At 37.6% G+C, this 13053-nt stretch overlaps 2 protein-coding genes across 4 annotated transcripts in view; one reads left to right on the forward strand and one right to left on the reverse strand.

Moving 5' to 3' along the window:
• The window catches only part of LOC139967850 (WD repeat-containing protein 11-like), a 60809-nt gene extending 50213 nt beyond the window's left edge, over positions 1–10596 (reverse strand). For all 3 annotated transcript variants that reach the window (XR_011793163.1, XR_011793162.1, XM_071971988.1), the window contains exons 1-7: positions 10384–10596; positions 9501–9570; positions 3707–3902; positions 2989–3162; positions 2148–2349; positions 1187–1387; positions 484–563 (exon numbers count right to left, since the gene is read on the reverse strand). Coding sequence is in view for 1 of the 3 variants with exons in the window: in XM_071971988.1 (XP_071828089.1) it covers positions 484–563; positions 1187–1387; positions 2148–2349; positions 2989–3162; positions 3707–3902; positions 9501–9570; positions 10384–10448 (988 nt within the window). In the remaining 2 variants the exon portion in view is untranslated. The remainder of the gene's footprint in view (positions 1–483; positions 564–1186; positions 1388–2147; positions 2350–2988; positions 3163–3706; positions 3903–9500; positions 9571–10383) is intronic.
• Positions 10597–10618: 22 nt separating this feature from the next.
• LOC139967857 (ADP-ribosylhydrolase ARH1-like) lies at positions 10619–12796 on the forward strand. Its single transcript, XM_071972006.1, has 2 exons — positions 10619–11557; positions 12278–12796. The coding sequence occupies exons 1-2, from the start codon at positions 10761–10763 to the stop codon at positions 12492–12494; spliced, it is 1014 nt and encodes a 337-aa protein (XP_071828107.1). The 5' UTR covers positions 10619–10760; the 3' UTR covers positions 12495–12796.
• The last annotated feature ends 257 nt before the right edge of the window (positions 12797–13053 follow it).

Here is a 13053-nt window from a genome sequence, read left to right on the forward strand (position 1 = left end):
TAACAGAAAACTTCTACACTGATATAGAAAGAGTTCACTTGAGGGTCAAGTGGCAAGTCCTCATCAGTTAAGATTCCAAAGTAAGATCTCTGATAACTGGACGAAACCTCCGTAAAACTTAAAAGGAATTATGATATCCATTGTAACAATGACTTGACTACTCATTTTCCAGTCATCAGCCATTTGATTCAAGACAGAACGTTTTGCTACTCACAGTGGAGATTAAGGATCTGTGACATCTCTTGTTACAACGACTTGACTACTTCTAGTTTTGAAGTCGTCAACTGTTTCATTTGACGCAGATCACATTTTGACCCATTAGTTGAAAATATTTATTTCATAGTGTCATGTGCAAACTCTGCCTAATGTCATTTACTCCTAGAGCAATTTGATACCATCTAAACACTGTGCCTTATCAGGTCTGTAATCTTTCCTTTAATAAATGGATAAAGTATGTGACCTGTCAAGAGTCCATATTCTAACCTTGAATTGTCCCGGTTTTCTTGTACATTCTGACACTGATTGTTCCATTTTCATGCAAGCACATCAGCATGTCCCTATGTCTGACAAAGGTCAAAAGACCAAAGTAAAAATACATTTAGTGTGAACATTAATTATTCAAATCAAACATCTTATTTCACGTGAAAATTAACAGGGTATCCATACTTAATCTTTCTATATATACAATATGACAAGGAAGGAAACATCAGTTTACAGTGTCTCAGTCCTAGGATGTCCATTGGTCTCCAATGAAAATGATAAACTACACAAAATGGAATCCAAAATCATAATACATTAACACATCTTAGACAACTGTAAAATTTTAACGAAATAACAAATCATTCACAAATGATCATGATTGTCAATGTGCATCATCAATTTCTGTAAAATTTCACACAAAAGGAACTAAAATTTCACAACTTGGAAATCTTTTTACATTATGAGCAGCCAAGAAAAAGTGTATAAGTAAAGCATCTTACTTCTACGATCATAATTGTACCTCCACCAGATAGATCCCCCCACACCCCCCCAAGAAATATATATATATATATATATATATATATATATATATATATATATATATATATATATATATATATATATATGTCCCCTTCTGTATAACAAATCACATTGCAAATACAGAGGTAGATAATAGGACGAAACTCAAAAGAGACGGAGGGACTACCTTAGTGGATGAATATTGATGAAGGGACTGCCGCTTCTATCCATCGGAATGGTCGTCACCGTCTGCCGGATCTCCAGATCCAGAACGAGAATTTCCCGAGCGTAGACGAGAACCAAGTGATGTCGCTGTGCTTTCAAGTAACAGAACTGAATACATTCTTGCAGGCTTGTGTCTTGTTCTTCTGTTTGGCTATTGGAATTACTGAAATAACAGTGTCAAGAGAAACAGTTATGATATGTTGTTGTTAATATAGATTTATGCGAGTTAGAGGAATGTCACAAGAGAAAGACAATTGTGATATTATTGTAAGAGAAAACCAGAATGGTGAGAACAATTTCCCTCCAAATTGTCTTTCGACAGAAAATGATCGTAGAGTTAGGTCGTAGATTCTGCCTAGGCTGGAATATTTCGCGAGAATGGTTTCTTTTTGCATTGTCGAAAATTTCTAAACAGTGCAGCAAAGAATTTTGACAAGTCCAAAGGGTTTTCATGGAAAAAGCCTGATACTTGCAAAAGTACTACAACCACATCACATGTAGGGTTTCTGCAACATTAGATGAGAGAGGAATTTGGTTTAGCAAAATCAGATTTTCTTTTTCCCCCCTCCACCTCCATGAAAGTGCAAGAAGGCGTCTATATTTATAGGCCACATTTAATTTCAAACCACTGAAATGTTTGTTAAATAAGGATGTAGTATTCAAACATTATGATCAAGTTGTCAAAACTGTAGTGTTTTATGGCAGTAAAATGAGCTCCGTCTAATACATACCCCATAAAATATCCAGCCTTTTATCAACTTTCATGTACAAAACCTGCACTGTTCATGGTTCAGCTGCAGTGGTTGGTTCCAGTATCACATTTAACGCTGCTGCTATGGTGTACTCATGTTTAAACGTTAAAACAATACCATCCCTTATTTATGAAAGATGGTAAGTTGAAAAGGGCAAGAGATCAAACAAACCCTGGTTTGCTGTCTCCCACGATCATTCTGACTCTCTTAAAGGCTGTCCTTGCACCCCCGATGTTCTGTTTCTTTTCAGCAGTAGTTGTAGAAGCTGTCCCCTGTGGAGTTGACGTTGTAATGTAGAATTTCCTGCCATTACTGGATGGCGGCTTTGACAGGCTGAAATCGCTGATGAAAATGAGGGAGTCTTGGCCGAGCACTGTTAAAGGAAGTGTATAAATTGCATTTCACATTATTCTTACCGCATAAACATTCCATAATCAATATTTGCTTTGATCAGTTGTCTGAGTTATCATAAATGCATGTAACCTTTCCAATTGGTTGAAGGTTTTGGTATTTACTTTCCATCACAATACAGAGGGTTTAACCAGCCAACCATCACACAGGACCTAAACTTTGAAATCTATCTATCTATTCTTTTTTTTTAAACTCATCACAAAATGTGCAGAAGGCTTTTCAGTCCTGTAAATGGAGAATGATATCTTTATTCTCTGTATCTAAAAGCTACAGATGTGTATGCCACCAAATGTTTTTACTTGATCTTTAAGAATTTGAATTTCTTCAGGGATTTAATCCAGTATCCTAAAGCAACGAACATACAATGCACGATGGTCAAATGGATCTGTTACTATACAAGTGCAAAGATGTGTATAGCACATAGAAATCGTAGTGCCTGATAAGAGACAACTTACAAAGCCTTTAAAGCAACTATTACTTCACCAAAATCAAACACTCAATTCTTCGCAGCCATTCAGGAATGAACTATCTCCTAAATCTACCGTTTACATCGTCTCGGAGCCGAGAGTTCCTTTCGACGTCTCTACCTCGAAAGACTTACATGTCAAGTTGGAAGGCTCGAATGGATCGAAAGCAAGCGCTTGTAGAGAGTCTGTGAATGATTTCTTCCAGAGTTTTGTGCCTGTGTCCGCATTCCATAGGACCACCGAGTAAGGAGGATGGAGTGCCAGGAGGAGATCGTGAGATGCATCTTGTGTTGATAGCCATTCCAAATCTAAGAAAGATGGGAAGATGATAGGAAAGCAGAAAAAAATAGGTCATTATTTTTATTAAAGTCTTTTTGACTTTGTATACCGAACAGATTCGCCATTCCGCACCAAGTTTGATTTCAGTGGATGAGTACTAAGGAAGGGCTGTGTCTACGTGGATACGATGAAATGTTCACACAAGATTGATGCAAATTACCAAGCATGAAAAAAATCTAGTGAATGTTACTGTATACCAATTATGTGGTTTGAAATGAAAATTTATGAACAGCAGCAAAGTTGACTTAATGCCACAAAGGGCATCCATCTATGGCAATGCTCCACAACTTTTGGCTGGCCACTGCTTTTGAAATTTGCTTAGTGGAATTGTACATATAGGAACTGTTCTCTCTGTAATTTCTGTCAATATGCAGGCAGAAGGGAAGAGTGCTTGTTTCTGGATGTTGTCATTTGTCAAGACAAGCACTAAATGGATATATTTAAAATTGATACTGTTTATTCCAGTTTAGAACTCTAGCAATGTATCAATGAAATGTAAAGTGACATACAAACCTCCAACTCCTTTAGTCCCTTCAGAGAACGAGGTTCTGGGACATCCGTTGGCCACGTCCCATATGATAATAAGACCATTGCTTTCAGCACTAGCTAGTCTTAACGTATAAGGAGACTGAATGGTATGGTGGTAGTGTTCCTTGGCCCATTTAACTTTAACTACATTGGTCCTGTGGTTGTCTAATGTTTGAAGTACCTGAAGAGATTATTAATACACAGATGTCAGAGTTTGAAATCAGTCAGTATACTTGCCAAATGCACAATTACATTTCAAGGACTGCAAAGAATATAATACATGCATCTTTTTTTCTGCCTGCTTGTGTGAAGCGTATTCTAGTTATTGTCATTGTGAAGCGTATTCTAGTTATTGTCATTATGACGTCACCCATGGCTCGCGCATTGGTGGTTTGCGCTGTGGTGTGGCGGGATATAAATCACGCACTATTAGAAGCGTATCTTTTGTTTTAAATGATTCGGGGTTGGAAGACAGCCAAACTGGTTCAAATTGGTTGAGTGCCCATTTGCATATGCTCATCTGCATATCAGGTCATTGTGAAGCGTATTCTAGTTATTGTCATTATGACGTCACCCATGGCTCGCGCATTGGTGGTTTGCGCTGTGGTGTGGCGGGATATAAATCACGCACTATTAGAAGCGTATCTTTTGTTTTAAATGATTCGGGGTTGGAAGACAGCCAAACTGGTTCAAATTGGTTGAGTGCCCATTTGCATATGCTCATCTGCATATCAGGTTGGCACTCAACCAATCAAGAGTTTGGTAAGGGGTGAGTTAAAAGTTTACACCAATCGGGTTCAAGGGCAGAGCGTGTGCCCTGTGCAACGCGTCTTAATTTGTTATTTTGGAATCAGGGGTTTAAGGGTTTCTTAAAGATTTATCGAGGAGTTGAAGTTTATCTCCCGAAGTCTACAGACGTAGAACAGTAGGCTCCGTAATTTATATTTACGTCTGTAGACTTCGGGCTCTTTACATTTTAATTATCTCAAGTTCCAAAGTTATAGTTTTATCCTGAATCAATAAAAGAAGACATATATTATCCAGTACCCGCTTTTCCTGATTATTTCACGTTTCACGCTCGGATCTACGGTATCAGTGTAAGGCCGGGTTTACCGTTCCCGAACTACCCAAAAATAAGCCTTACATATTTGGTGGCAGCGGTTTAAGAACTGGAACACACCATCGAAAAATTATGGAACATTTTTGCAGCGGGAGAAAGATCATCGCAGGCAGACAGTAAACGAAGACGTTTTACTTATAATTCGCCTATTCTATGGTAAAACTTTTAACTTTTATAGCCCTACTAGTATTAAGGAACTTTTTGTATACCACCACCCATGTATATCGTCACTGCTACGCATACGGAGGGAATTAGGAAAATCAACGGTTGCTCCAACGGCAGATTGTCTATCGGATGTCTGGTCACCTTTCCGCCGATGCCTATCCAGGTCCGTAGACGTTGATGTCGGAGTGCAGTACTTCTACCAAGTTTTTGTTTGTAGTTTAGATTATACTTTAGAATTTTTTTTATGTGCTTAGGAACGAAGATCAACCCATAAAAGTGTATTAGAAAATTAAATTAGGATTGAAACCAGATTTGGGAGTTAGCGACAAATTTAGGTGTAGGCCCGACGTTAACGAAGCCTAACCAACGAGCCCAACACAACGGCGCCTGTCCTAACCATAACCAGTACCACTACTACCAGTACCAGAACCAGTACCAGTTTTTTTACAAACTACTGTATTATACGATATATTACTGGAGTAAGTTGAATTATTTAGATGTTAAATAATATTCGTAATATTTTTAACCCTCGTTCCCACTTCGTTTTCACTCCCCTATGTTTGGTTATCTACCTGAAATTTTGAATTGTTAGAAACAATTTTCTTTAAAAGGCCAAATAGCCTAGTGTGGTCACAGATTATCCATTCTGGTACACATATGTTGAGTATAGACTGTTTACAGGCACCCCCAACTGGTATATATATTTTTAGGATATTGTATTTATTTTAAACTGGTGAAACTGAATTTCATTGTTCTTCGCCAAAAACTTTATGCCTAGACGTAGAGGCTCCAGTTCTCGTAACACTATAAGGTCCCCACTGTTGGGTGATACTACCGAAATGATGGCACCACCCCATTATGATAACATTAGGGTTGAACTTCCCCCACCTTTTCTGGGTACAGGCCGTGAAGATTTTCACCTTTTCGTGCTCCTTTAGAGCCAATGATAGTCAACAAACCATTTGAGAGAGTTGCTGCTGATATAACTGAGTTACCCCTAACTACGAATGGCAATAGATATGTGTTGGTTGTAACTGATTACTTCACTAAATACATTAATATGTATGCCTTGCCAGATCAAACAGCAGAGACTGTTGCACAGTGTTTATTTGATAAGTATTTCTGCGAACATGGGATATCAGAAGTATTACACACTGACCAAGGTAAACAATTTGAATCCAAGTTGGTGCATAGATTGTGTAAACTAATGGGAATAGTGAAAACTCGTACTAGTCCTTATCACCCACAATCAGATGGTCAGGTAGAAAGATTCAATCGAACACTTAAGAGTGAATTGAGTAAGAGATTATTCTCAACTGGTAACCAATGGGATAAGATGCTCAATCATATCGCTTTTTCCTATAATACTAGTGTCCATTCTAGCATTGGTTACTCACCATTCTTTCTGGTGAATGGCAGAGAAGCTCGTATGCCCCTCGAGGTTATGTTTGGTGACACTCCAGTTGGTTACAGTTGTCATAGTAGCTATGGTGATTTTGTTGATGACATCACTAAACGTATGAAAGAAGCTAGTAAGATTGTTGGCCAAGAATTGGTGAAAGCTCAAGAAAAACAGGCTGATTATGTAGAGTTGAAGACTCGATTTCTACCTTATGTTGTTGGAGATTTAGTGTGGGTAAACGATCCAGCTAAGCAACGTGATAAGTTAGCCGCTCGATGGAAAGGTCCTCATAGAGTAATTAGAGTTATGAACAATGGTGTAACTTATCAATTACAAGATTTGAGTAAATCTTCCATTCCATCTAAAGTCATACATTATAACCGACTTAAGCCTTATGTTTCTCCCTATAGTTTAGAGGATGTAAATGAAAAGCTTATTCAGCCAAATCCGCCTAGTGTGGTTCAAGGGAATTATTTGCCAAATTTGTCCTTGGATGAATTTTATAGAAATTTACCATTTCACTTTGAGAGTAATCTAGATACGTCTGGAATTTCTCCTGAGTTGCAAGGTGGAAAACGTTTAGATAATAAAAGACTTACACGTTTAGGTAGGGAGGTAAAGCTGCCTAACTATCTTAGTGATTATGAGTTGGATCGTTAGGTCTGATGAGATGGTTTAAGCCATAATTATTATCATTCTTTTCATAAGGATAAGTAGTTATGAATTTTTTTTTTTGTCTTTCCTTCTTTTTAAGACTTACGCCTTTTATATTAGAAAGGGTAATTGTCTTTTCTCTGACAGGAATTTATGAGGTAACTTTTGAATTTAAAGTTATGAATTTGAATTTAAGATAATAAGTCATTGAGTATTACCTTTCTCCATTCTTCCATCCCTTGTATTGGAATGTTTAGATAGTATCTGGTGTGACAGTTAGTTTTGCCCTGGTTCATTATGAATTAATGTGTATCTTGTTTTTGAGAAGCTGTCTTATAAATTGCATGCATGTTTGTAAATTGTATTTTGTTCATAATTCATTTTAAGTTGGGATTACTATGCTCCTGCCAATTGTCGCATCTCAAAACGACGACAGGAGAGTAATTAGGGTTGTTCCACAAATTGATATTATTTTTTTAAATTTATGTATGAGGTAGATGTAACATTTGTTGACCGCGATTAGCCATGAACCTCGATTAAGGAGCATGATGGTTATTTCCGGCAGAAACGAAGATATTGTACATGGCTTGATCACCCATCAGCAATTAGTTTAGACTTTTGTTCTCTTCTCAGTCCTTTGATGTTTAAGGGAGGCTAGAACGCGCCTTGTCCCCAGTCATTGGATTTTGTTTGTGGTTTTACATGTTTATTGGGTCGCCATTGAACCGGCGCATCATATTATTTTTTTGTTTATATCTTATCTTATTTGACAGTTGATCTGAAGTGTGGTATACTTACTTCATAATAGTTGTGGTAGAGTTGTCTGGTGACATCAGGTTCATCTGTGTTGGTTGAGCATGGTGGTGGAAGAATTGGGATATGGTTTTATGTCGGTGTTCTATTTACTTACCAATATTTTAAACATAAACAGAAGTGCACGTTATTATTGCATTTTAAGCATTGTATATTTATATATATGTAATGTTTGTTAGCTGTGTGGTTGTGGGTTATAGAATATCCCCCTTATACTCTTAGAACTTCTAAAGGAAGGACCCAAATATTGGTCTTCGTATATTTATATATATTTTTTTTTCACTCTTTTAATTTCAAAAGAAAAGACCTAGGTGTTGGTTTTTCTATTTCTTATTAAATATATTTGTTTTGAATTCTAGTTGGTGTTAACATATTGCTTACTTGTTTGAGTTTTAATTTGGAAATGAGGACATTTCCTATTATGGGTAAATCCTGTGTGAAGCGTATTCTAGTTATTGTCATTGTGAAGCGTATTCTAGTTATTGTCATTATGACGTCACCCATGGCTCGCGCATTGGTGGTTTGCGCTGTGGTGTGGCGGGATATAAATCACGCACTATTAGAAGCGTATCTTTTGTTTTAAATGATTCGGGGTTGGAAGACAGCCAAACTGGTTCAAATTGGTTGAGTGCCCATTTGCATATGCTCATCTGCATATCAGGTTGGCACTCAACCAATCAAGAGTTTGGTAAGGGGTGAGTTAAAAGTTTACACCAATCGGGTTCAAGGGCAGAGCGTGTGCCCTGTGCAACGCGTCTTAATTTGTTATTTTGGAATCAGGGGTTTAAGGGTTTCTTAAAGATTTATCGAGGAGTTGAAGTTTATCTCCCGAAGTCTACAGACGTAGAACAGTAGGCTCCGTAATTTATATTTACGTCTGTAGACTTCGGGCTCTTTACATTTTAATTATCTCAAGTTCCAAAGTTATAGTTTTATCCTGAATCAATAAAAGAAGACATATATTATCCAGTACCCGCTTTTCCTGATTATTTCACGTTTCACGCTCGGATCTACGGTATCAGTGTAAGGCCGGGTTTACCGTTCCCGAACTACCCAAAAATAAGCCTTACACTTGTATTCAAAACTTTAATACAATACCACTTTTAAGCAAAAGTTCTTTTTACATTTCTTATGTGTAAGGTATAATCCTACAATATGCAAAAATATATTGTGCCCTAAATGACAAGAAACCCTTTAAATTGGTAGTTTGTACACTTGTTGGATCTTCTTACAAATCTGTTATATATAAATTTTATACAAATCTTGTAATTTCATCTGAAGGCTTTCTTTCCTGCATTCAAATTTTCCTTTGATCAAAAACATAACAATTGACTAACTTGAAGCTAACAGATATTTCAGGCACTTATACTTCTTAGCAAGTATCTAAATTTGTTGCAATGAGTGGATCAGCTGACAAACATGATTGTCACACAGAACCAATGATAGAATTTGAGTTTAGAAATGTACCAGGCATATACTTTTCTGATACTTACAATGTGGAATCTACATTTAAAAAAAATGTATGAGGTTCAAACAAGCTTCAATTTTAGAGTCGTTATGCATACAATGTTTTCAGACTTTTTTTGTTTTTGTACCACTGGTGAAATGTCACCTGTGAGGATTACCTGGATTGTTTTGGTATCAACGACTACCACAGCTGTGTGACATCCATATGCAAAGAGTGACTGACAGCCCCTGGAATATGATGAGAAACACAATAATCAAGAAAAGTTTAATTTCGGTGAGAGCTCAGCACATGTCCTCTATTAAAATAACAGCTCTGGTTTGGCTATATGGGACTGGAAGCCAAATTTGAGAAAAAAAACTGAGTAGTCTGCTTTGAGGAAATCATTATTATTATATTTTTTGGGTGGTGCTGGAGAAGCGGTGTGAAAATTATTATTAGATAAATAACTTCAAGTCTTCATAAATGCTTCTAAGAACAACACATCTTCCTCGGCAGTAACACTAACAAGTAACTAACAGGTTTTTTGCTGGAGTTGGAATCGATGGCAGGGGCAAAAATTATTAGATTTAAGGCATTTATTACTTCAGAAAGCTTTACAGGATGACACATCTTCCTAACTGGCTTTTATTTTCATGGGGTTGGAGTTCCGTGGGGAAATTTTCATTTTTGAGAAAGGCTTTTTTCAATGAAGTCCGACTCGTCAATGAGTCATTAACCTAATAAATAGAAGCCCAAACTAGCTGTCTTACTTGTGCCATAGTGGAGAAGTCAAACAACTTGACTGCAACTCCATGTAATAAGGAGACCTATTGAATGCCGTGCTTTTCTATAATTGTAACCAGCCAGGTCAGAAAAAATATTATAGTCAACAGATTAATGCTTAGGGTGATAGCGAAGTTGTCGAACCTCCTAGCGGAGACCTATGCAATAGACATATAACATTATAAGCTAGGTACTATTTCTAGTATTAGGCACGCGTATCCTAACTTTGCCTAACGTAAAAACTTACGCCTAATGTTAATTGAAAAAGAATTTTTTACCAGTCACACGCTCCTTTGTTTTGAGAATGCAGCGGACCGGTAAAAGTCCTAGGAGAAATATTCATTTTCTGCACTCGTTTACGTGTTCAGTCCATCCTGTGGTAAAACATAAGAACTCAGAATTATGGGAAGATAAGTATTTGATATCACAAGTGCTCGCGTATCTCACAGTATTGCTATGCTTTCACCGGAAATAGTCAGAACGGCTGAACATGAAAGGTAAACGTGTCCGAGTTAAAGTCAAAGGTCGTCTGCAGAGTATCTCAGCAACGAGAATGCTGCGACGTAGTACCCGAACATTATTTTCGTGTAGGGTAACTTCCTGGTTGAACCAGCAGGTCTTGTATTTTCAACCAGCATAAGAAAAGTCGAAAGAAATGTCACTAGAGTCCTTCCAAGCATCCATGGTGTTAAGTGCCGCTGGAAATTGCCTTGGGAAGTATTTTTGGAAGATGAGTATTGACATACAGGAGCAACATGTTGGTTTGTCATCACCAGTTGAAGAAAACATAGTTCTTCATTTAGCCAGCGCTGAAGCATTGGCAAAAGGAAAATGTGGCCACAACTATTTACATGAGTTTGCAATGAACTGCTCGGAATGCATGGCAAGTGACATGAAAGGCCGTGATATAAGCAATATTGTTTTACAAAGAATTTCTCAACTACAACCATCTAATCACATGACATTATTTGCACCATTTAACGAACGTGCAACTGATAGCTGTTCAGCGGTCAGAGCATTGGTGATAGGGCTGAGGTTTCACAAGCCAAACCATGTCGATGAATTAATTGCTACTGTCATTGAGAGTACTCGTATGTTTCATCACCAACCTGTGTCTTATCTCGGTGCCCTTACTACTGCATTATTTGCATCATTTGCAATCCAGGGTCGAGAGCCTCGTGAGTGGGGAGCAGGTCTTCTAGCAGCCTTGCGTTTAGCTTTTCAGCACATTATAAATGATGGAAGAAATACATCTGAAAATGGTCAAGAATGGCAGCACTTTGAAGACAGGTGGAAGGAGTATCTTAGCCTGAGAGGTATTATAAATGGAGAGAATCGACCAAAGTTTCCCAAGAAATTTAAGTTCAGAGAAGAGAGAGAACGATTTTATAGACGATTTGCATTACCCCGTACAGTACATGGAAGTTGCAGTCACGATGCACCTCTCATTGCGTAAGTGTTTAACATATATATTCACCTGAAGTTGAACAGAGTACTGTAGGCTTTTTCAGTGGCGGAGCTAGGGGTATTGCATGGTGAGAGGGGGCAAGAATGGTCTGTACTGTAAGGGCGCTTTCAAACCTATCAAACAGAGCGCCACCACAGGTTGGCGCGGAGCGTACAGATTTTTTTTTGAGTAAAGATACTCACTAGATCCCCGGAAATGACTCTTTCCGGGCCTTGCTAATTTGCAGATAAACAAAGAATAAATAGCCCTTAGAGCATTTTGTCAGAAAATTACACCAAAAAAATGTGACAAATGTCAATAGGTAGATGAGAGCACAGTAAAAATGTCAATAATCCGAATAAGTAAAAAGTGGTAAAAAGCTGAAAAGGGCGCCAGCAGTCCATTTGAGTCCGTCAGGGGGGCATCCGCCCCCCCTGACTGTATGGACGCTCCGCCACTGGGCTTTTTATTCTCTACATCACTTATTGAAACAACATTTCATGTGAGTCTAGTAAGTGGCTTTTTAGAAAGTAACAGAAATACCATGGAAATCATGTAGAGATATGATCCATTTTAAAGAATAGTTTTATGTCTTAAACCAAGAAATCCTACTAAGCACAAGACACAGGATTATAATAATTAGTTTGCTTTGTAACCTTGAAATTAGAAAGTTCTGTAAACAAAACATGTTGTAAATTATGTAGATGTGTTTTATTTTCCCACAGATATGATGCGTTGCTCTATAGTTCCTCATGGAAAGATCTTTGTACCTATGCCATGCAGCATGGAGGAGATTGCAGAGCTAGCGCATCTATTGCCGGAGGATGGTGGGGAATTCTCCATGGATTTGATGGTGTTCCTATAAACCACTACGATCAAGTCGAATTCAAAGACAGACTCCTAACAGCAGCAACTTCTATTTATAGCATCAGCTGGATGTGAAATGATTTCAGTGAAATCAGGTGGACAATTGGCATAAGAACAAGAAAACAAACAAAAGACAATATGATTTTAGAGAAGTTTTCTATTGTGATATGTCAGAAGTTTCTCAGAAAAACCTTTATATACCCACTTACATGGGTTTAATGGAAATTGAATACAGGACTAGTGATGGACAGTGCCTTTCAAGGAAAAGATCAATGTAGATTTGCACAGGCACAATCAATGTAAAATGACCACCCGGGCCTAGCATTTATCAATTTTAGCCTCTCTCTACAAATTGCTTAATATGCTTGAATGATCTACTGGCTGAAATCAAGTTCTCATTTTTTCCTGGTATTTTCTTGAATTACTAAAGATGTTAGTTATTGCACAGGCTTCAGAAAGCAGTCCAAACATATTTGCTGGTAGTAAGCAGTAATACAGAGCTCACAGTATAATAGGTATGGATATCATGAGGAATTCTCTTACTGACAATTATTAACTGATTCATTATGTGTTTATATGTTATGAAGGTCTACCGACAGAAATATGCCAGTTTTTTTTTTCCTCCTGCCAAATT

This window comes from Apostichopus japonicus, chromosome 5, assembly GCF_037975245.1.
Source record: "Apostichopus japonicus isolate 1M-3 chromosome 5, ASM3797524v1, whole genome shotgun sequence".
Classification (NCBI taxonomy): domain Eukaryota; kingdom Metazoa; phylum Echinodermata; class Holothuroidea; order Aspidochirotida; family Stichopodidae; genus Apostichopus; species Apostichopus japonicus.